General features: G+C 50.3%; 1 protein-coding gene across 1 annotated transcript in view; it reads left to right on the top strand.

Moving 5' to 3' along the window:
* The window catches only part of RIN3 (Ras and Rab interactor 3), a 120,437-nt gene that overhangs the window by 35,204 nt on the left and 61,005 nt on the right, over positions 1-24,228 (top strand). The window contains exons 2-3 of the mRNA XM_036991564.2: positions 2,216-2,414; positions 16,981-17,098. Coding sequence (XP_036847459.2) covers positions 2,216-2,414; positions 16,981-17,098 — 317 coding nt within the window. The remainder of the gene's footprint in view (positions 1-2,215; positions 2,415-16,980; positions 17,099-24,228) is intronic.

Below are 24,228 nucleotides of genomic sequence, written 5' to 3'. Positions count from 1 at the left end.
CAAGCTCCTCATTTCTCCCAGAGTCTGTTTGTTGGATCACAGCTTTGGTTCCACAGGAGAAAATAGGCACCCATGTCCCAAAGCCCAGGTCCAACGCAGGGCCACCCAGCGAATGGAGGAGTCTTCCAGGCCACCCGTGCCCATTGCACAGATGAGGAAACTGAGACCCTGAGAAGCAAAGGTCTAAGCCTAGCTAGTGTCAGAGAGGAAATGGGAGCAGATCTCTCTCACTCCCAGCTGCCATTAGAGTCCTAATTGGCCGCCTGGAGGAGACGCTGGGCCAAGTGAGCAGGTTTAAAGATAACTATAAAACCTTTCGGTGCTAGAAGATATTTTTGTGTTTCCAAGTGGGGGTTACAGGAAACTAACAGGCCCCAGAGTGCTTCTTTCCTGGGTAATTGGGGACTCTACCGTTTTAACTTCTTTCCCAGAGGCGATGCTATGACCACACTTCAGGGCCTGGGAAGAGGTTACATCAGTATCTGCTAGGCTGCCCTAGCCTTGAACTCCAAATGAGGCCCACTGGGCCCTAATTCCGCAGCCTGTGGACTTCCAGGGGGCTGCCCTCCAGCCCCTCCCAGCCCCATGATGCCTGCAAGCGCCTGGGACACGCCTGCTGTCCTGGTGACCTGGCATATGCCTCTGTGTGGATTGGAGGGGAAGGCCACATGTGCCCATGTGCCCCCACACGGCACCCGTGAGACGGAGGCCCACGGGAGGGGGTTGGGAGTGGAGGCAGCGGGGAGGGAATTGAGCACACTGGTGGTGATGTACCCCTCACCACCACACATCTCCATTTTTGGGTCAGTGCGAAATCCAGCTGCTTGAACAACACAACACTGCTGGGCCTGTTAAATCCTGCACTGCCCAGCTGCCCCCACCCTGGGAATCACAGGACCCAACCCTCCCTTGTGGGAGACGCTGTGCCTTCCTCAGACTTCCCGGTCCTGCTGCCCTTTGGCCCCAGGAAGTGGTTCCACTTTTCTGTGCCTTTAACAGGGCTCATTCTGGCCTCATCCCTCTCCCGAGGTGCCCCTTACAGCAAATGCCAGCCCTGATCACTGGTCCGCTGGACAACATCCCAGAGACACAGGAGAGGCACCAGCCACAGCTTGGGAGCTTTCTAACTAAGCCCTCTGTCTGATGAAGGTTTTCACCCCCGCAGATACCCTGGGAGATTTAGGTCCTTGGGTAGAAAGCAAACAGACCACACAACTGGCCCAACCAGGATCTGAGGCATCCAGAATCCATTCCTTCTTTCCTGAAATCAAAACGATCCTGCCAATGTCTGTAGGGAGTCGGGTGGAGGGAACATTTGGGGGAGGATCCGGGATCTCCTAAACTGGGCCTCTCCTCTGGTTTTGCAGGTTTGCAGGCCTGAGATTCTCCTCCTCCCCCCAGCCCTGACCTGTTATATCCTCATGGTGGGGGAGAGGGGCAAAAGGGAGCCTCCTGGAAATGTCTATATTACTCTGTCAATAGAAATATAATATAAGCCACATATGTTGTGTTAAATGTTCTAGAAGCCACATCAAAAAAGTAAAAAGGGACAGGTAAAATTTAGTTTAATAATGTTATATTTAACCCCATATATCCAAACTATTATCATTTTAACACATGATCACTGTAAAATATGATTAATGAACTATTTTAGTCTTTTTTCATGTCCTGTATATATTTTACGCTTACAGCTCATCTCAGTTCAGACAACCCACTTTTAAGATCACAATACCCACATGTGATTAGTGGCTCCAGCATCGAACAGCACAGGTTCCTATCTTGATCTGGGTGGTAGTGACACGGATATAGACTTGTAAAGATTTGTCCAGCTGTATAACTGAAGACTTGTGCATTTCACTGTGTGTAAGTTACAGTTCAATTAAAAAGTCTTTAAAAAATTCTCTTTAGAGCTCTGCTCAAATGCCCCATTTCCCTGAACCCACCCTGGGTTGGAATTAGCTACTCCTGTTACACTGTGCTTCTATTATATTTATTCCAATCTTGGCTGTTTCTGGCTGTTTCTGTGGTTGTTCAACTCATTATAAGTAGCTGGAGGTAAAGATCGATCATGATCGGTTCATTTTTTTAATCCCCCAAGGGCCACCAATTTCATAGATGCTAAATAAACAAGCATGGTTGAATTGCATCCCCATTTGTTACGCACCACTCCCTGGGCTAGCTGCAGAATGGGCTGATCATTTGATTCTGTTCTCAGTCCTGTTCTAGATGTTGGCAAAGGAAGAGAGGAAGAGGAAGACGGCATGGGGCCTTGTTTGCCAGCCTCCCCGAAGAACTGTCTCCCTTGCCGAGGCATCAGTGTCCTGGAGAAGCTTGTCAAAACGTGCCCAGTGTGGCTGCAGCTGGGGCTGGGCCAGGCAGAGGCGGCCAGGATCCTGCACCGGGAGGCTGCTGGGGTGAGTTGGGGTCTCTCCACCTCGTGGCCGGTGGGCAGGCCCAGCTACAAGGAGCTGCTCGGGCTTCCGAAGCCACTGTCCTCGGATAGCTGCCCATTTCTTTGGCTTATCAGCTTTTGGGTCAGGGTGTTTTTCCAGGACTTAGGAGTGGGGGACTGGTAGGAGGGCTGGTTTCTGCTTTGGGGGGCAGGTGCCCCTGCTGGAGCGCAGGTGTATATGTGTGTCTGGCATGGGCTGGGCTGTCTGAGCATTTGGACACCTGAGAGGCAGAACTGACACTTCAAGAACTCAGTGAGGCATCCAGGACTAGAGAGCATCAGACCCCAGGGACGTGAGAAGTCATTTTACACCCCCTTAGTTTACATATGCAAATGAGGGGCTCTGTGATAGTCAGAGGATGCTTTTGCAGTCAGTACTGTGAGTTGCAAGTGGCTGACATTTTCTGAGCCTGACTTCTCTCGCTTTGAAACCGGGCCATGAATAGTACTTTCCTTCCGCAGTGTAAGCATTCCAGGGGAAGAAATAGAGGTAGACAATGAAGTATGAGTCAGTTCATCGAATGCCCCCCAGCAGCACCCCCACTCCACGCCTTTTCTCTGCCATGCTATTTCCTTTTTCAAAAACGTTTAATTTGCTTAATTATAAAAGTGGTACATATCCATGTTTGTTGTTCAAAAAAATCAATCTGGCCAGAAGTAATAAAGTAAAAAGTAAAGTGTCTTATAAAGGTCTTTGCCACCTACTCTTTTTCACCTAACCTACTTCCCAAAAGTCTTTTTTGTTTATATGTTTTTGTTTTTATTGAGGTGACATTCACATAACATAAACTTAGCCATTTTAAAATGCACCATTTAGTACATCTACAGTGTTGTGCAACCACACCGCCTCTATCTAGTCCCAGAGCATTTCATCACCCCAAGATAAGGTAGAGCAATTACTCCCCATCCCTTCTTCCGCTGACCCTTGGCAACCACCAGTCTGCTTGCAGAAGTCAGTTTTGCTAGAAGGCCCTGGTGTATCTCCAGGCATTTTCCACACAGAGTGCCACATCTATGGCAGCAGCAGGCACTACATGCTTACTATTGCCAGGCACGTGTCTGGGTTCTCCACGTGAATTAGCAGTGCATCTGCACAGCAGCCCTCTGAGGTGGGTATGCCCACTGCACAGATGAGGTAACTGAGGCACAAAGAACTTTGACCCCTTCCGCAGGTGACACAGTGAGCAAGCAAGCAAGCGCTGAGCTGGCAGAGGAACCCAGGCGTCTGGGTGCTCCTGTGCTGTCGGGTGCACACGGGGTTGATTGGACACAGGTGGAGTTGTAGCTTTCCTCTGCGGGCACTTCCATTCTCACCTTCAGTGTGGCATGAAGTGCTACCCTGTGTCTGGGAACCATCCTGGCTCTGAAATACATGGGCCTCCATTGGTTAGTGAACTCATTCACCATGGACAATATAAAACCCATCAAGTTGGTGGCTGGACCTGAAATTAGAGTTACCGGGACTTATTGGCCCCAGCAAAGTGAACCTCCTCCTGCCACAGAGGCCGTCACCCAGGGAGCAGGAACTGTAGAGGCCAGAAGGCCCAGTGGAATCCCGCCTCAGTCAGGGAGGCACCTCCGGGTATCCAGGCAGGTGCCCTGCGGGCCAGCCCAGCCCCCTCAGCACCAGGGTCAGCCTGGGAGGCCAAGGAGAGCTCTTTTCTTGGAGGGAGAAGGAGAGAGAGGGGTGGACGGGGAGATGAGGAGACTGTAGAGCTTAAGAAAACAAGATCTTTGTTTATTCCTCCCCACCAAAAGGTTTTCAGCTTTGACCTGTGAGGGCTTCAGAGTAGATGATGAAATTGTTCAGAAAATAAAATTGGAGACTCATGCCAGCAGGGGTTCCAGTCAGCACTGCGAGGTGGCAGCCCCCGCCCACTGTCCACCCCTCTGTGAGGTTCTCAGGGGATTCCCTCCCCACCCTTTCAGGCAGACCACAGCTCGAAAACAAGCCCCAGGGCAAGGGTTTGATGCTGAGCGATGGCCTTTTCTGGAGCCTGGTCCTCAGGAGAGGTGTATCCCAGGCGTGTGGAGACAGGGGCGGACCCGGCAGCGAGGGCATATCCACAGAGAGGGCAACTGGCTCCGGGGAAAGGTACACCGGGCATAAGTCATGACCGCTTTGCCAAAGAGCTCAGTCCTCTCTCCAGAAAGTTTAAGATAAGCCCTCAAAATAGCAATAGTGGTTCTGTGTACAGAATACTTGTTAATGCCAGGCCCCGTACTGGCATTAATACCAAGTACTGTATGAATGTCGTTTCATTGAATCCTGTGAGGCAGACTTGCCATTATCCCCATTTTACAGATGATGAAACTGAGGCTAAGAGAAATGCCCTGGTTTGGGCTTTCCCAGAAGGAGAACTGGAGATGAGGACTTGAGGACAAGTAGCTTATTTGGGAGATGACCCCAGGAGCACCAGCAGGGGAAATAAGACAGGGACGGAAAGGTAGCTAATAAAAGGTAGGTGACCTTGCAAGTCAGCACTTGGGGCAAGTAGAGCTGACTCCTGCAGGGGCACTCTGGGAATCAGTGTAGAACGCCCATTTCAAGGTCATCCCACCCGAGGGATCAGGGATCTGGTACTATTCACCAACTCCTGATAGCCATGGGGTGTGGGGGGAGCATTCATGTTCCAGCACCTCCTCTCTGCCCTGAGCAGGAAAAGATCTGACTCTGGTCAGAAACAGCCTGTGGACAAAGAGATGCCAAGTTGTGGGGTGATCTGGGCAGACTTCCTGAAAGAGGCAGATGCTGAGCTGGATCATGCAGGATGAATGGGCAGGCCTGGGATTGGGTAACCTGAGAAGGTCTGCCTGAGAGTGGTGGGTGATGGAACAGCAAAGGCTGAGTCTCAGGGGTGGTCATGAGCCACGCTTGGGTGCAGAGGATGGAAGGCAGTATGACTGGAGGGACTGGAGCCAACAAGAGCCACCGCAGGGAAAGACCACCCTGCACTCACCCACAGGCCTGGGTGTGGAGCAGTCTGGCTCTGACTGTTCATTAGAACAATGAATGAAGGGTGGCAGAGAGGGTGGGTCTCATTCTGGGCCAGGTTGTTCAGGACCTGCAACAAGAGGCAAAGGCCACATGTCTTTGTTCGTTTTCCAGGTGAGCACACATAAAACCAGGCTTTACACCTCAATCCCAGCCTCAGGGGCTGCAAGAGGCCAGAGGCCCCTTGACCCCAGGCAGGGGTTGGTTCCCAGGCCACTCCTCTGTAATCCATGAGGCTGCACATGGGAAACAGAAAGCTTCAGGCTGGGCTCTGAAGTGTCAGAGCCTTCAATCCCATCCCAAGAGTGAGACCACCGCTACCATCAGGGTCAAAGGTCAGCACTAGGGGACACCAGCCGGCCCTTCCCTCTGCTGTCCACTCACTGCCCCCTGGGAGGCCACAGGGGCTGGGGTGGCCCTAAGGACAACAGAATTGGAGCAGATGCATCTTCTGCTCCCACCTCTGCCCTCAGCCTTTAGACACCGCCACCCCACTGCTCCCCATGAGCTTCTATGTCTTCAGGCAGAAGTAAAGCCCCAAGCTCAGGCTCTGATAAAAAAAAAAATGATTGGCCAACTTTTATCCAGAGGTGTTCTTTGCATGTTCTTGTTGAGCCTCACAGCAACTACAACACAGTAGGTATTGTTAGTGTCCCTACCTGCAGATGAGAGGCAAAGGCACAGCTAGAAGGAGCAGAGTTTGCCTGCTGTGATCTTTAGGGGTGCTGGGAAGGCCCTTTGATGCACAGTATCACTCCCACAGAGCTGTCTGAAATTCAACCAGTGCAACAGCTTTGTTGTTTTTAAAGATACACATCATGGGTGGTCCCCTGGCTGTGAAAGCTCAAAGGGTCTTCAAAGATCACCTGGATCCACCGCTCCTGATAAGGAAGGTGCTTCACTGTGTCCACTGGAGATCGGGACCCTTTGCTCCACGTATCTGTGTGGCCTTGAGCACATCCCACACCTCCGCACTCCGTCCCCCCGTCCTGCAGCCTGCTTTTCTGATAGCGTGCTGGGAACACTCTGGCCCGTTTTTCATTTTTGTGTCAATAAACAAGGCAATCAAAACCCACTTTTATTCACTCTGCACCCAAATGGGGGTTGGTTGGCTTGTTTTTCAGTTTTATTTTGAAATTTCAGATTTACAGAAAAGTTACAAAGATAGCACAGAGAGTCCCATATACTTCTTACCCTGTTTCTCCCTTTGTCAACATCTAACATGAGTGGGGTGCATTTGTCACAATTAATGAACCAGTACTGACACATGAGTGCTAACTAAAGCCCATACTTGATTCAGATTCCCTTAGCTCTCACCTAACATCCTTTTTCTGTCCCAGGAGCCCGTTCCGGGCCCCACAGTGCATTTGGCATCACATCTCCCTAGGTCCCTCTTGCCTGGGACAATTTCTCAGACTTTTTCTCTTTGATGACCTTCACAGTTTTGAGGAATACAGGTGAAGTGTTTTGTAGACTGTCCCTCAGTTGGGCTTTGTCTGCTGGTCAGCCTGGGGTTATGGGTTTGGGGAGGGAGACCACAGAGTGGAGTGCCCTTCTCGTCATATCGTGTCAAAAGGACATACTACCTAATGTGACTTATCACTCACTGTTGATGTTGACCTTGATCACTGGCTGAGGATATGCATGTCAGGTGTCTCTACTATGAATTACTCCTTTTCCCCCTTCCGTACTGTCCTCTTCAGAAAGGAGTCATTGTGCATGGCCCCCACTCAGGAAGTGCAGAGTTATGCTCTACCGCCTTGACTGAGTATCTCCATTGATTATCACCATGCTTCTGCACAAGAGATTTGTCTCTCTGCCCCATTTATTTATTCAATCAGTTACTTGTATCAACATGGACTCATGGAATATTTAGTTTATGCTTTGGTTTATAATATAATAATCCAATACTACTCTAATTATTTTTGCTCAGATTTTTCCAGCTTTGGCCATTGGGAACTCTCAGTTGGTTCCCATGTGCCTGTGACATATCTTCATGATTGTGCGTTTATGTTCTGTTTTTTTTTTTGGAGCACCTCCTTACCTTCTCACACTACAAGATATTCCAGGGTTGTCTTATACATTTCTTGCCCCGGTCCTGAATCAGCTATTTCTTTAAGAAGCCCTTATTCCTTTTATTAGAGAATGATATTAGGAACCAAGAACTGGATGTTGTGTGTGTTTATTGCTACTGGAGTGTTATTGCTTAGGCCAAAAGGTGGTTTTTAATTTAAGAAACCTCTAGTAAGATTGCTTTTTGTAGTAGAGTTTGGCTCAAGGGCTGCAGTAACCTGAGTCGTGGTTCAAGGCGCCTTGCCCAGGTGTGAGCCAAGGAATACCACTTCTGTCCAGTGCTCGTGTGGCAGAGGCATCAGTGAAGCTCCTTTCCTGCCCTTCAGGGTGCCGGGGCCAGAGAGGAAAGTGCACTCAGCCATCACTGCAGACCTGCTTTGTGCTGAGCTCTACCTCTCATCTTTCCAACAGCCCACAGAGCAGAGGGCAGGCTGTCTATTTTATAAATGAGGAAACTCAGTACTGATGGTGAGGAGCCTGCCCTGCGTAATATGGCTACTAAGTGCTGGAGAGTGATTTGACCCCACCAACTGGCTGCCTTCAAAGGCTTGAAAAAAAAAATACCCAATGTCTCGGCCTCATTCCCAGAAATGCTGATTTCTTTGGTTTGGAGTGGGGCTCAGGCATCTGCATGTTTGAAAAGACCCCAAAGTGATTCTAATGTACAGCCAGAATTGAGAAACTCCACTGCATGCCATGTTACAACTCCATCGTAAGTAATGGGAAAGGTGAGCCACACCTGTCCAGAATGGCCTCTGGCCACTGGCTACCGCCCTCCCCAGGTACAGTAGCCCCTGCACTTGTGGCCTCTAGGAAAAACCAGCCTCTTCTATTCCTGCCTCATGAGCATGATTGGAAATTTTCCCCAAGCAACTGGAAAATAGTCCTAAAATAACAAAAGTGGAAAAGCAGACAGCTCTGGGTTGTCCAGGCCAAAAATGGATAGTAAAAACAAAACCACTTATAGTGTATTTAGCTTTGCGTTTTTTTGTATTTATTTGGAGAGAAGGAGGGGAGTGCAGTGGCTGCATAATTCCCTCCCTAAGCGTATTCTGTCCCAGCTGTTTCTGAAATCAATAGGTCTTCCTAAAACCCAAGCTGTGGAGGGACAGGGAGGGGCTCCCAAGCTGGCTACAACCTCCTGGCCTGCAGTGATTTACCCGGCAACCTCACCCTGTGCAGCCGCTTGGAATCTGGGAGAGACCCCAGGGCCCCGAGGCTGAGAGTATCTTCTAGAAGGAAGGCATCCTGGGCCTCCTCAGCCCCATTCCGTCACTGGGCTGGAACAGGCAGCTCAGAGAGGGGAAGTGACAGGCACAGCAAACCAGAGTCCGGCGTAGGAGGGACACCATGTGTCCTGCCTCACAGCCCCGTGCTCGGACCACCACCCCATTGTTGTTCTGGGAAGTGGGGATGGGGGAGCCCTAGCTCCTCGGGACCCTCGGGGTGGGCGTGCCGCCATCGGTTTGTATAACTGGGGGAAGAGGATTCCTCTGCTTTCTGAGACCTCCTGATCCAGTGCAGTGGGGGAGGAGGAGAAGGAACAGAGGAGCGGCCGACTCAAATGTCACTCAGCAAGACACCAGATGATGCTCATTCCCACAGAGAAGAGGGGTTGAGTGAGGACCCTGGGGCACAGCAAGGTTTGTTGGTGGTCTGGGTGACGGGGGAAGAGCAGTGGTGGGTGGAGGGTCCCACTGTGGGCATGAATGTTCACTGCTTAGTTCATAATAACCCCGGGGAGCCCACAGGCCAGCGTCCTCGAGCAGGACGGAGGAGGCCAGGCACCTGGACTTGTTACCCCATGTTCCCTCACTACGCACTTTGAGCTCCTCCTTCCTGTCAGGGCTGAGGCCTGAAGTCTGGAGCGGCGACTGAGGATGTCTTTCCTTGCCCAGGTGCCTGGTGCCCCACCATGTTGCCCTTCTGACCCACAGAGCCATCCATGAACACGTGAGGCTGGGATGCTACCTCTGTCCAGTAAGGGCCACGTGCGACTTGTCCTCGGGGCATTGAGGCAGGTAGACAGGCACTGGGGAAGGGAGGCGCTACGTACAGAGTACTTGTTATACAGCAGGCAGTCTACAGAACTCTCCTGTGCAGTTCTTACAAATAATCCTTTGAGGCACTGGGCCGGCTTTCAGCTTCAAGTAACAGCAAACCCAGCCTGTGGTAGTGTTAGCCGTCTGGCTGCCATCGTGTACCTAACGAGGAATCTGCAGGTTGGGGACCAGGACTAGTTTAGCTGCTCAATGATGTCATCATGACCCAGGTTCTTTCTGTTCCCCCATCTTCAAGGTGCTGGCTTTTTATCCTCAGGTTTGTCACCACTTCATGGTTAAAAAATGGCAGCTACAGCTACAGCCATCTCGCCCACTCAAAGGCAGGAGGTCATGGGCAAAAGGCTTCCTTCTCGTAGGCTCAGTCGTTTTGTCAGGAAACAGATGTTTTTCAGGTGCCTTAAGTGTGAGGGAGGCTGTAAAGGAGATGAATAGCAGAGGGGAGCTGAACAGCCATACCTGGCCTTGACCGAATGCGATTCATCTCCTGAGGCAGGATACATTGCTCCCAGGTAAGAACAGGGATCACTTAGCAAGGAAAGGAAGGGGACTGGTTCTCAGGGAGCTAACTTGTAGTGACTCACAGGCAGGAACTATTGTGACCCCATTTGGCAGAGGAAGAAGCAGCCCCAGAGAAGCCACACAGCTTGGAGAGGCCTAAACTCAGACCGGCTCCCTAGCCTGGGAGCTGAAGTCTTCTGTGGCAGGGCCCCAAGGCGCAGTGCTCTGAACCTTCTCCTTTCCCTCTCTTCCTGCCAGTCCTCTGCCCACACTGTTTTCTCATCCATACCATAGGTAAAATATTTCAGACCCCAAGGGGGTGTTGCTGCAAGGTACCTAAAGCCTCTAGTCTGGTGCCCTGGCATAAAACACATGCTCAGTTGACCCTTGGTGGGCTGGTTGGGTTGGAAGACATGTACTGTAGCTGCCAACCTGGCCCAAAGGTCACTACCTTGCATTCTTGTCTTGGCTTTGCCTCTAACGACTGATGTGACCTCAGGAGGCCTTTTTGCACCTGTGGGCTTTGGTTTCCTCTGCTGTAGAGAGAAGAGCTGGACACGTCACTGGCTTTCAGACTTCCCTACCAAACTCTAGGGGCCCCTCAGCAGCACCTCACAGAAGGAGCAGAGAAGGGGGTTATCCAAGGGATGAGGCCCCATGTCTGCAGACCCCACAGCTATATCATTACCTCCTGCTCATAAGAAGCCACTCCAAAATTCAGTGGCTTAAAACAGTCACCTCTTGACTTACTCATGATCCTGTGGGTCATCACTTTGGGCTGTGCCCTGCTGAGCGGTTCTTCTGCTGGTGTCTCCTGGGGTCCGTCATGCCATAGTCATCAGGCCACTTGACTGGAGCTGGCTGGCCCTAGAGGGCCTCACTCACGTGTCTGGTGGCTGGTGCCAGCAGTCAGCTGGGCCACACGACTGTGGCAGGCTTGCTCAGACTTGTCCACATGACAGCTGCAGTTTAAAAGGGTGAGCATGGAAGCTGACGTGTCTCTTAAGGCCTAGGCTTAGAACACCAGTGGCATGTCTGCTGCATTCCCTAGGTCAAAGCAAGTCCCAGGGCCACCCTTCCAGGTGTGGGGGAATAGACTCTCCCTCTTGATGGGAAGAGCTGCAGAGAATTGGCCATTTTTTAATCTATCACATAAGTGAATGGTCTTTGAGTCCTTTCTCCTATCTCTTTGTTTGAAAAAAGATACATAATGATAATCTTACTAATAATTATCATTTATAAATCAAAGGAGATTATGCATATAAAAATCTTGGCATATGGTTTAGTGCTCAGGAAATTATTTATTATTATTATTATTATTATTATTATTTAAGTGCATACTCTGCATCAGGCATTTTATATACATGATCAGCAATATGCACAGCAACCCTGAAAGATAGATATTCTCATGCTCAGATAAGGAAATTGAAACTCAGAGAAGTAAAAGTAACTTACCAATGGACTCCCAGTTACTAAGTAGTAGAGCTAGAATTCAAGCTCACACATCTCTAAAAAGCTAGCTGCAGGGAATAGAAAGAGAAATAAGGGGGTTTGAAGAATTGCACATGGAACATGAGACCCCAAGGGTGTTGGAGAAAGGGCTTTAGGTGGCCCATCTAGTTCCTTTGCCCCCGTGCGCTCTCCTGCAACACCCATGGTGGGTAACGTGTCCTTAGTGTACAACCAGTGGACACCCATTGAGGGTGGGTGGAGGGGAAGACACAGCTCACATGGATGGTCTTCCTCCTGGCACAGACTTCAGTGGAACTCTGCCAGGCTTAAGCATCGGAGGGTGCTTCTCAATCTAGAGTGTTCTACAGGACTCTACTCTGCATTATTCCTGCTGTGTGCTACACAATGACCCTGTTTTTTGGAGTGCTGTCTGTGAGTGCTTCCTAGAGGGGACCCTGTGACTAGCTAAGCAGCTAAACCCTGTTCCAAAGGACAGTGGCCAAGGCAGACGCCTGACGGGTTCAGCCCACAGGAGGTATACCTGTCAGTACCCCCTCCAGCCAAGCGATGGGGTGGAAGGGTCAGAGGACTCCTCTAGCCTCCCTCCCTGCCCCATCCCCACTAGCTCACAGCCTCTCCCCTCTTCCCTCCACAAGTCTCCTCCCCTCCCAGTGCCTTATCTTGGCTTTTTAGATAAGAGCCTCAGGCTTTGGCCATGGCAGAAGGAAGTGCTCTGGGAGGCTTTGTGGAGTGCTGGGAGGGTGGGTGTTGGGCCTTCAGAGCTGGAGACCCGTCAGAGTCCAGCCTCAGGGAATTTCCACCCCCCAATCACACCCCTGCCCCCAGGAGCAGGTAACACAGATGTGATGGCAGGAGATAAGGAGGTGCTCTCGGTGACTCCTGGGCCTGCATTCTGCTGTGCTTCCCCTCTGCATGGCCTTGGGTTCATCCAACCTCTGTGTCCTGAGACACAGTCAAGGCAGTCCGCTACCTCACAGGGCTGCAGTGAGAGCTGAGCGAGACTGGCACAGAGCACAGACATCAGCCGCTGCTTCAGCTCCAGCGCCTTACTGTGCACTGAACCAATCTCTCAAGGAAATCCCTTCTGTTTCTTTTTCACCGTAAACTGTGTGGTAGACTGATCCCTAGTTCTAGGTGGAGCCTGAGACTGAGACAGAAGAACAAAACCAGCCGAAGGAAGTGGGGGCAAGTGGAGACTTAATCCTCAGTGAGCATCCGTGGGAACCTATTTATCCCATTGATAAGCTTTCCTGCACAACTGATATGCTTCTCAGTTACCGCTTGCAATACAGAGCAGCAGGCTTTGGTTTTGTTTCTTGTTCCTACTGGGTGGTCGTGGGTGTTATTAGGCCCACTAACAAATCAGAACACTAAGGCTCAGAGAAGCCACAAATGACTCTGGGCCACAGAGCTCATAAATGGCTGCTTAGGGCCCTCTGTCTGCCCCAGAGAAATACAGACTGTGACTCCCCCGTGGTCTGAGGAGTTCATGTTCAAGGGAGGCATGAGCTTTCTCTCTTCTTTACTTCCTTCTCTCAGTGGAACATGAGGTCAGAGAACAGGACTGGTGTCTCAGCAAAGTGAAGGAATCTAGAAATTGTTACATGCCGGGTGTGAAAAAGCCTATCAGATCCCAAGGTACCGTTGAGGGAGGCCCCAGCTGAGGCTGACAGCCATGACTGTCATTGCCTTTGCCCAAAGGAAAGACCAATGAGGGGTCAAAATACTCAATGAAGAAGGTGATTATCAGTAGAGTAAGAAATACATGTACTGTGGCCCCAGCCTGCCTTGGGTCACTGTCTCTCTCTTGCTCTCTCTCTCTCTGATAAAAAGTCCACCCCTATTGTAAGCACCCTTATTATCTTCTATTTTATTCTCATATTTTGTCCTGAGAAAATAAAAATGGTTGGTGGCATTTGCACTACTGGATCATGACCTACAATTTGAAAAAATACTGCCTTTCTGTGCCATTCCTGACACTCAAGGATGGAGAGGGGTGGCTATCCATGTGTATGTGCCTCTGAATGGATGACCTAGATATGTGTCTCCCCACGCTGACACGCACCACATGTGTGCAGGGAGTGCTTGCCCTAGAAAGACATAAACCCTTAGTTCAGTTTCAGTTCAGGGCGTCACCTCAGCTTCTGCCCTGGCTCAGGGTCAAGGGTCCAAGTTTGCTCTGTCAGTCTTCCTAACAGCACCACATGCCCTGTTCCCAGGAGCTCCCGCAGGAGTTCTTTCCATGCTCACACACACACACACACATTCATCACACACTCACACACTTACACCCACTCACTCTGACAGCAATCCCCTGACACCAGCTAGGTGACTACAATTCCATTCAGTTCTGACACCAGCCACCCGGAGTGAGTGCAGATCCCACGAGGTAAAGGGCAAGGTCCCCAACAAGACTACCCTTACTTCCAATGCCAGACACAGATGGGACCCTGGGCGACCCACACTTCTGACTTGGCTACAAACATGACCCCCTTTGGGTTTGATGATTCACTAGGGCTCAGAGAACTCCCTTGACAGCACTATTCCTGTGATGCCCATTTTGTTATAAAGGGTACAACTCAGAAGCACCCAAATGAAAGAGTGAGGTGTAGGGTCACAGGGATGCCCCAGTGGCCCTGCTCTTCAACCGTCAGCAGCTTTGGCTGGATTCCTGGCCTTCCAAAGTCTGGCCTGGGTGCTTGGGACCCAGGAAGCTCCTCTGAGCCTCAGCATCCAGAGGTTTTATTTCATTTCATCTCATAGGCTGGTGGACTAACTCACTGGCCACGTCCAGTCACCAGTCCCTCTCCCTGCCCAGAGGTTGGGGCTGGGGCTGAGCTGTCCAACCCATAGTCTCGTGACTGCTCCTTCTGTGGCCAGCCTCTGCGCTGACACTAAGGCTCACCATGAGTCACCTGTTGGTGTGAACTCAGGACTGTCAAAGGGGCTTTCTCTGAATAACAGAAGATGCTCCTGTCGCTCAGGAAATCCCAAGGGCTTTTGAAGCTCCATGTCTGGAAGTAGAGCCAAAACCCAGATATATATTTTTATTAAACTCCACTCCCCCACACACCCACACTGCCCCCCACACACACTCACTGTCACGTTCCCACACGCACTGTGGTTCCACCAGCCTGGAAGACAGGAGGCAGCTTGGCCTCAGAAGATGCCAAGGGACCTCTTTTCTTTAAAAGCCAACGTGCTCCTGGGGTCGGTTCAGGTGCAGGTGAGTGCCTAAGTTCAGGGATGCTGCCGCCCCAAGTAGAGCAAAGCCATGCCGGGAGCCTAGGCATTTGTCTCAGGAGGCCTGTGGAGGTATGCGGACCACCTTCCGGGCTGGGGCAGGTTTGCAGGCAGCATCCCCACCTGCCCAGCATTTCTGCCCCTGGAGGCCTCTCTCTGTCCACTGTGCACTCCAGACTCTCACACACTCTCCACCCTGCCCTGTCCAGGAGGGGGGCTCAGAAACTGTCCAACCACACTTGAGTGACCAGTGGGTTCATTGTGTCGCTGCCCCCAAAGGGGCACACACTGTCACAGACAGCACATCTTAAACCCAGGGACCCACCCTTTCTGAGCCAGGTACAGGGGTAGTTGAGGGCCCAGGACCCAAGCTGAAGGGCCTGAGCTCAAATCCCAGCTGCAGCACTTACTCACCCTGTGCTCTTGGGCATTACTTGCCTCTCTCTTCCTCAGTTTCCTTATCTATAAAATAGGGATAATAGCACTGCCCCCCACCATTAGCTTTATTAAGAGAATTAAATTAGACTATGGAATCTGATGAACTGGGGTCAAGGCTTAAGGCAGATGAGGGAAGTAATATGTGTTAGTTGCTACTAATCAATAATAATGACATTATTATAATGCTTGATTAACCATTATGACATGGTGTTAACAATTATAACAGGGTCATAATAGTAGTAATCAATACCAATAGCAGTGGATTTAGAGCATCACCGAAGGGATGGGAGGACAATGCGCCTTAGGCGGAGAAAGGGGGGAAAGTGCCACGTCTGTGTTCCTCAGAGCCTCATGCCGGGGGCTATGTCACGGGGATGTCCCAGTGGCTCTGCTCCTCAACAGTCAGCAGCTTTGGCTGGACTCCTGGCCTTCCAAGGTCTGGCCTGGGTGCTTGGGACCTGGGTGGGAAAGGCTTAGACCCCGGGGCAGGGATGAGGGTGGAGGGGTGCGGGGACACAGTGACCAAGTCCTTTCTCAGGAAAGGGAGCTCTCCCCTTTCCCAGGGGAAGCCATGGCCCAGGAGGCAGGGTGATTCCAGAAGCATCTCTCATCACCTGGGAGGAGGGATGAACTTGTGTAGGGCCAGCAGAGACTACAAAGGATGTTTTAAAGCCACAGAGTTTGGGAAAGGAAGCAGGGACCCCCTCCCCATGAAGGTCATGAGAAGAACTCTGTCCCAGACCTGCTGTGGGTGTGACAGCAGAGAACGCAGGGTAATGCTTGGTTACTAGAGCACAGAAACATCCTGGGGGCCCAAAGGCACTGTTTCCTCAGACTAGAGTAAATGCACAGGACAAGAACTGACATGTGGTTCGGGGACACAAGATGTGCCCCACAGGCCGTGTGGTACAGGGAGAGGTTGCGCAGCGTGGAGGTCTCGACATGGACCCACTGTCTGGGGCCAAATCCCAGCTCCACCCCTGACAGCTTTGAGGTCCTGGCCAGGATAAGCTTCCAGAGTGTGTCGTGTGGGCCAAGCCTGTACGGTGTTTACTCAGTCATTACACTAGCCTGAGGAAGGGGGCCCGCTAAGTTCACAGAGGACCGCAGTTTCTTCATCTGTGAAGTGGGGATAACAACAAAACTCACGTCACGGGGCCGTCCAGAGGATGGAGCCAGTGAATATATGCAAAGTATTCATAACAGCTCCTGTCACAGAGAAAGCTATTTTCAGCTATAATTATTAGCTATCTTTTATTTCCATGGGGGGAAAAAGTATGAATTGACTAATATATATGATTATTTCCAACAGCCTCCACCACAGCTTAAGTGCTGGGGTGTGAGGTGGCATTCAGCTCGACTCCCCCTCCCCATTCTAAGTTTGGACCCTGGACCCCCACCTATGTCCAAACAGGCTGACTATGGGCCCTGCCCACCCACTGCCTCAGGGTGGGGCCCAGGAATCTGTATTTTAAACACCCCCTGCTGAGCTCTGCATCTGCAAACACTGATTTGATTGGACCCTCTCCATGGGCAAATGAGAAATTGAAATTCAGGAGCCAGAGGACAAGGGCCAGGTGACACATGTCTTTTGGGACGGAACCCCCAGTTCTCCTGAAAGATGCTTGATTGCCCCATACTGCCTCCTTGTTTCTGGAACATTCCAGATGAATTCCATTACTGCTGTCCTTCTAACCTCCACCCAAACCTTTGACTCACGGAGCTTTCCCCCTTCTCCACTGCAGGCATTCCTGGTCTGCCGGGATAGCAGCCTGAAGCGCCTGGTGCTCTGTGTCCACTTCCCTTCCCAGAACGAGAGCTCAAAAGCGGTGCTCGAATACACCATTAAAGAAGAAAAATCGAGTAAGTACCCATCTTCCCTATCAGGCCTCCAACCACACACGTCATCAGCAACAGATGCTACACCCAGTAACCACAGACACTCCTATCAGCCTGGGGGTTTAAAATTAGAAGAGGAAAAGCTTTCAGGCCGCTCAAGTTGTGTAGCAAGGTTTGTTTTGAACTCAGTTTATCTCTCACGGTCAATGAGAGTTTCCGCTCACCCATGTCACAGCTTGTTGGCTTTGCTTCCTCGTGGCTGCCATGACATTTCCTCTTGTTAGCTCAGGCTAGAGAAAGGGAATAAAAGGAGAGGAGGTTGCTTAACCTCTCTGAGCCTCGGTTCTCTCATCTGTCAAATGGACACAAACAGTCACTGTCCTGCTGTATCACAGGGCCTTGGGAGGGTCAAATGGGCAAGAACTTTGAAAGACAAAAGTCCTGTGTGCACAGGGCTACCAGGAGCAGGCTTGGACTTCGGTGGGAAAATATTTGGGGGCCCCTGATCAAGGGGAGGTTTGTATTGATATGCAGTAAAAGGGTCTGGGCTTCCCCACCTTGCATGGGCAATGCCAGGTATTAAGATCCAAAAAGCCTGTTTGAAGAACCTATAGAAATTCCAAGCAACAACTTAGATCCTCTTATAAATGGATTGAGGGGTTTTGGGGGGAAGCTTTTACCCTTGGTTAACAGCAGAGGCCAATAGTTAAAGAAGATGATAAAATACTAAGCATTTCATAAATATTATAAATATATAACATAAATATATTGAAAATTTCATGCCATATTATATATGTTTAAATTGCATCTATAATAAGTATTTAAAAATATGTATTAAATATTCTGAAGTGCTCCTGTCTCAAGAAACACCTGCAGAGCAAAGATGAGTAAGTTCTGGCCTCAGGGGTCTCCCAGGCTATTTGGAGGATGGGAGATACACAGGCATCAACACTTGCTGTGCATTGTAACAGCTGCGACTGCAAAGGGATCCCTGGCTGAGGGGCACTGAGGGATGCAGACCATGGTAGGAAGGATTCCAGGAGGGTGTCAAAGAGTGGGGAACAGAGGCTGGGTCCCAAAGAGTGAGTGTATTAGTTCAAATGAAGGTTAATTTTCTAGCTCTAGAGGTGGGCAAGAAAGTGAAAGCAGAAGCAATTCCTTTTCTTGCTGTAAGGGGGCCTTTCCATGGAGCCCGGGATTCATGCCGAATGGATAAAATATAGTTCACTCATTTGTATATTCAAGAGATAGTCATTGAGTGTCAGCTCTGTGTCAGAGCTCTTCTACTGCTGGTACACAGCAGGACCAAACACGGTCCCTGCCCCTCAGAGCTTACATTCAGGTGGAGGGAGGAGAAAATCCACAAGTAACAATGTAGGGTGACCATCAGATGGAGAGTCACACCATGAAGAACATGGAAGCGTGAAGATTTCCCAGTCGGTGAAGTCACAATAACAAAACACAATGGGTTAAACCCAGAAGAGGCTAGTTTCCTGCTCATGTGCAAGGTTCCTGTTCACACCTTCCAGGTCCACACTCATAGGCTGGAAGGGGCCTGGAGGAGGCTTGTGGGCAGGTCTTATGGGGCCTAGAAATGGGTCTGTCACTTGTGCTTACATTCCATTGGCTAAAACTCTGTCATATGACTATACCTATCCACAAGGGAGATTGGGAAATGTGGTCCAGACACATGGCCAGGCAGAAGCAGAGGATCTTGGATCTTGCTGAACTGCTAGGAATCTTTAAGGGGATAGAGAAGGTGGGGCTATTAATTCACATAATGGCCCTCTCCTGCAGCATCCAGGGAAGGAAATGTAGGATCTCAAAGAGGCAGGAGAGTCATAGCTTTCCCAGACTGAATATATAGTGCTCTCTAATGACTGCAGAAAGGGTGCAGTGGTGTGGGGTGCATGCTGCTCTCCAAGAACCTGGGCCCTTTCATGGACATTCTCAGCAAGGGCCTCTGGGCTGCACAGGCCTTGGGTGTGCTTTTGGTAGGGAGACAGCCATCAGCCTATCTGCTTATGGACTTGTGTAGTCCTGCTGCTTATTGAGAGTCCGTAGGCTTCAAGGACTTGCCTGTCTAGGGACACATGCTCAGAAGTGAATGAGGGAGCATTTATTCAAGGGTAGGCTGATCAGGAAGGCTTCCTGGAGGAGAATGGAATCAGGCTACACTGACAGAATGTCTGAAAGTTCCTTTCTCCTTTGGCCCTACTCCTCTTTCCCTCCCTCCCAGACTCCAGGGTAATCACTTCTAGGTCTTTTCAACCCAGTTGCACTCCCGGGCTGCCCCAGCCTTTTGGAACTTGGTCAGAAAGCATGCTGAAGGTCTACCCAATGGAACCAGGATGCATGTTTTGTTTCCAATCAGGGAGCCCAGGAAACAAACCCAGGTGCTTGGGGATGGTGGTAGCTTCCTTCCCTGGGTTTGTGTCTTCCATCCAGAGCCATATGATAGAATTTAAAAATTTTTTAATTCAGTGCTCAACTTTGCTGAAAAGACCATCAAAACCCAAACCAAACTCCTAGATGTAATGTCACTCTCCCAATCATGATTCGTGTCCATTCACTGTGACTACACAAATGCCTCTCAGTTTGTATGTTTTATTTGCTCTTTCTTTACATTTCTCTACTGTTCCCTAACCCTCAGACCCCTGCAGTCTGCCTCTAGGAGGACCCAGATGTCAAGAAAGTTGCAGGGAATGTCTTTCGCTGCCACGTTGACTCTCTGCGCCAGCCTTTGTGCTATCCCTGTTCCTACTTGCCTGCTTTCCATGGTGACCCAGCCCGGACTGTGGAAGCCACACAGCCTGCACTCAAGTTGCAACTCTGCCTTTTCTCACTTTGTGTGACCTTGGACACCTTCCTTAACCTCTCCAGGCCTCTACGATGGGGATGATAATGGCGCCTCCTTCATAGGGTGCTGGAAGGGGTGAGTGTCATGTGTCTCATGCTTAGGCAGTACCCAGAGCACAGTGGAAGGTTATAATCATGTCTGTTGTTGTTATTATTGCTATTATTAATCCTCCTGCAAGATGAAGCCAAAAGGAGGAGTGGGTTTGCCTACACATGGGTAAATTCCAGTTGAGTGTATGTGGGCCTGCTTTGTAGTCCCTTGTGGGAGGAGGGAGTCACCAGCCTCTGAGTTCACCCCAGGCCATGGTGGCTGCAGTGGAGGGCGGCCTTAGGAGGAAGTGGGCAAGGGAAAGGCCCAGGGCCTGGAACGAGGGCCTTTTGTTGGAGTTCCCCACGCAGAGCTGAGGCAAAGGGAAGAGACAAGGGGGTCCCCCGAGAGTGGGTGGTCAGCCTCAGCTGTGGCCCCATACTGTTTGCTTTGAATGAGAAAGACTCCCTTTGACCACTTCTATGCTTCTGTGTGCTTGGGTTTCCTCTAGTTCCTCCGTTAAGAGTTTCTTTGCAAAACCCTGAGTCAGTTAGCTCGGGCTAGATGTACTGTGGCCCACAAACACCCCTAACCCTCGGTGGCTCGCACACAGTACATGTGCACCCACAGTAACATGAGTGTATGAGGCTCTTTACAAACCATTTTCACCCTGCAATCCAGGCTGAAGGAGCAGCGCCCATCTCAGGGCAGAGGGAAAGGAGAGAGACAGGAGAATTCTAGAGTGGCTCTGAAAGGGTTTACTCAGAGGTGGCAGGTGTCACTTCCCCTCATATCTCACTGGCCAGGCCAGACTCTGATAGGATAGGGATTAGTCTCCTGGTGGCATGTGAAGGGTAGTGACTATTTTGAGCAAGTATTACCATCTCCTACATCCCCGATCCTCATCTGTGCTGCACCAGTGAGATAAGATAATGATGAGAAGGCTTTGCAGTGTCTGGGTCACTACTTAGCTTCATCAGGGGCTCTCAGAGGCCGGACGTGTGTGTGGCGGGGAAGTGGGGGCAGAGAACGAGCAGAGGAGATATTGAGGCAAGGGATATATGGGCCGAAGGAGCAGGACACAGGATGGATGGAGGCTAAGCCAGCTTCCAGGCTGCAGCCCTGCCCCATCATGGCTGAAATTAACCCCTGGCTGGTTTTCATTAAGACACTAGCTCCTTTTTCATCAATCTGCACCCTTGAAGATAGTGACAATGACACATCCATGTGATGGCACTTCTCCACTGGCTGCTAGAAATAAGAAAATGAGTTGGCCCTGTCTCTAAAGGAGGAATCATGAGGCAGTGGTGGACGGTGTGGTTTGGCCCTACAAGAAGTGACTGCCGGGCACTCAGTCTGAGCCACTCGCTCCACGTTTCCAGGGCAGCCCCGGCTTACTCTCTGCCTGTGACCTCCTGCCTGGACTGACAGAAAGGCTGGCCGGTCAGGCTCAGTTAGGATTTCTTCTTGCCCTGAGCAAGTCTCCCACTCACAGGCCTGTGGTTTTAGGCCAAATAGTTGAAACTGATAGATACACTTGTACTTGGGAACAGAGCCCACCACATGGGCAAATGTGGTAGATGTTGGCTGATTGGCATGAAGGTTATCATTACTGGACTGGGGGGGCACTTTTGAACCAAGGACGGAAGACAGTCTAGAGGAGTCCTCCTGGGCAGTAGAGATCTGTATGGTGGGGGTGCAGAGTGTCACCCGGAAGGCCTTCGGGTCCACATGGGCGATTTGCCTTGGTACTCTTGGGTTTGGCCCTTTCACCAGCTGACCCATTATCCTACAATGAGTTTTCTCTGTATTTGGACCAAAATGTATTAAGCCCATAAAAGGTAAGGAATGATTATTATTAAAGTCGGGGTTGGCATGGAGAAGGCAAACTCTTGACGTGTTATCAGCAGGCAGTATTGCGTCATGGTGAATTGCACTCGTCAGTGCAAACCTCTTTTGACATCACGAGCTTTGGAAAGGCAGTCAGTTCTAGGATTTTATTCTGCCTCTGTCACCTTGTGACAAGCAAGTTATTTAACTTCTCTGTGCTTCAGTTTTCTCAGTTGCAAAATAACCTGCAGCACAGCTATTGGTGGACTGGGGAGCAAAGCTGTGTAGGAACCTGGAACAGAATTGCCTGGCACGTGGGACACATTTAGTAGCATCGTCACTGTGATATTGTGGTTTATAGTAAGAAATATGTATTTGGTCTTCACTCCAGTTCCTGGCACAGAGCTCCCAAACCCTTGGAATCTCCTGAGTGACAGGAATAATAAAGGCGTCTCGATAGCCACAACAAGCCCCTTGTAACCACATCTGAGTTTATGCTAATGAGGTGACTTTTGCAAAGCACCTAAGGATGGGAGCTGGTTGCCAGGGGAACCATCTGTGTGCTCAGAGAGTGTGGAAGCCCAAAATCCCTTCCCATGTACCTTGCCTGTGCATCTCTTTCAGCTGGCTATCCCTGAGATATATCCTTTTATAATAAACCAGTAATTTAGTAAGTTAAAAGTTTTTCTGAATTCTGTGGGCCATTCTAGCAAATTAATTGAACCCATGAAGGAGGTCGTTGGAAGGTCCCATCTGTAGCTGTTGGGTCACAAGCACAGGTGACCAGCCAGACTTGCCATGGCTGTTGGAAGGGCAGGGGGCTGGGAGGTGGCAGGGTGGCAATCTTGTGGGACTGAGCCCTTAACCTGCAGGATCTGACCCTATCTCCAGCTAAATAGTGTCAGGATTGAGTTGAATTGTGGAACACCCCATTGGTGTTGGAGAACTGCTTGGTGGTGTGGAAAAACACGCTAGCACTGATGTCAGAACTGGGGTAGCTCTCTGACGTCTCTGTGTTGTCTCCTGGGGGAAATGGAGGCATCTATAGGGAAAAGCTATCCCAGTGTCCCCACGGCATAAGCACTCAGATGTGAGTAGCTGTGGGGATTGAATCACATACAACTTCACTTCACAGCTGTCATCCCCTGCAATGTCTTGCTCCTGGAGAACTCTGAGAAGTTGATTTTTTCTTCATATCTCACGTTCATTACTACCCAGGGAGGCTTGGGCTAAAAACTCACCCCAGTTTGTTTCTGTTTTTCAGCCTCCAAAATTGGGGTTGGCACAGGGAAAAAAAAATACAGCATCAGATAATTTAAGTCCAAGAAGTTTACTGTACAACTTTGGTAAATGTCTTTCTGGGTTTTTTCCTAAGCAGATTTGAATCATAGTGGTGTATATAGCTTTTCGTCTTCCTTTGTTGACTTAAACATTTTAATACGAGCTTTCTCTATGTTATTAAACATTTCAAAGACATGGCAATCAATTAAATATGTGCTGAATGGCTTCTGAAGGAAGACGCTTATGACAGGCTCTGTAAGGCATGGATCAGTCGGGGAGACCGCTACCCACTTAACCAAAAATACAAGCCAGGCTTTCATAAGTGCTAGAATGTAAGTGTGGACTTTGCGGTAATCATGTAAATGATTACTTTTGACTGAGAAAAGTCAACCCAGACCTTTCTGAACCTTGGAGGATGGAAAATCATTGTGAGAAAGAGAAACTGGGGGCAAAGCCTATTTCACTGACAGCACAGCCTGCCTCAGGCTCAGACGCTAGAAGATAACCAAGAAAGGGTGGGCCCCACTGGGGGTGAGGTGATGGGAAGGCTGGAGAGGTGGGATTTGGTCAGGTCACCAAGGGCCTTAATAACCACCCCAAGGTGTTAGGGATTTAGTTTGTAGTGTCTTGGGAGGGCACGAAAAGATTTTGAGCAGAAAGTGCCCTGATGAGACAGGCGCTTTAGAAGAGATCTTGGCTGTGTGGGTGATGGCGCAGACAGTTGGCCGTGCCAGGAGCCCACAGAGGAAGAGGAGGGGATTGAGACCTGCCCGAGGGAAGGGCCTCACTCTAAGGCTGCAGGGGAACTAGGGGAACTGGGACTAGGAAGTGTAAGGCCTAGAGAAGGGGCAGGGCCTGGGGCTGGGAAACCCTGACAGTGGGTGAGGCCTTGGGAGAAGGCAGGGTGCAACAATTATGGGAGATGTGAGCACAGGGATTGCCAGGGGGTTGTTTTGCCCTGAGGAAGGCCAACACAGGAGATTTTGACAGAAGTGAGAGGAAGTTCCAGAACACAGGGCCTCGGAAGCAGGAGAAGGTGAGGGAAATGGGTTCGCAGGTGCAGGGTATCATGCCAGCACCAGACCCAAGTGGGTGGCCTCAGCCTGTGTGTACAGTGACTGCCACCTTCAGGGGCTTTGTAGCTTCAGAAAATCTG

This window comes from Manis javanica, chromosome 8 (genome assembly GCF_040802235.1).
Source record: "Manis javanica isolate MJ-LG chromosome 8, MJ_LKY, whole genome shotgun sequence".
Classification (NCBI taxonomy): Eukaryota; Metazoa; Chordata; class Mammalia; order Pholidota; family Manidae; genus Manis; species Manis javanica.
The sequence above is the reverse complement of the archived record's forward strand: the minus strand, read 5'-3'. Positions and strand labels throughout refer to the sequence as shown.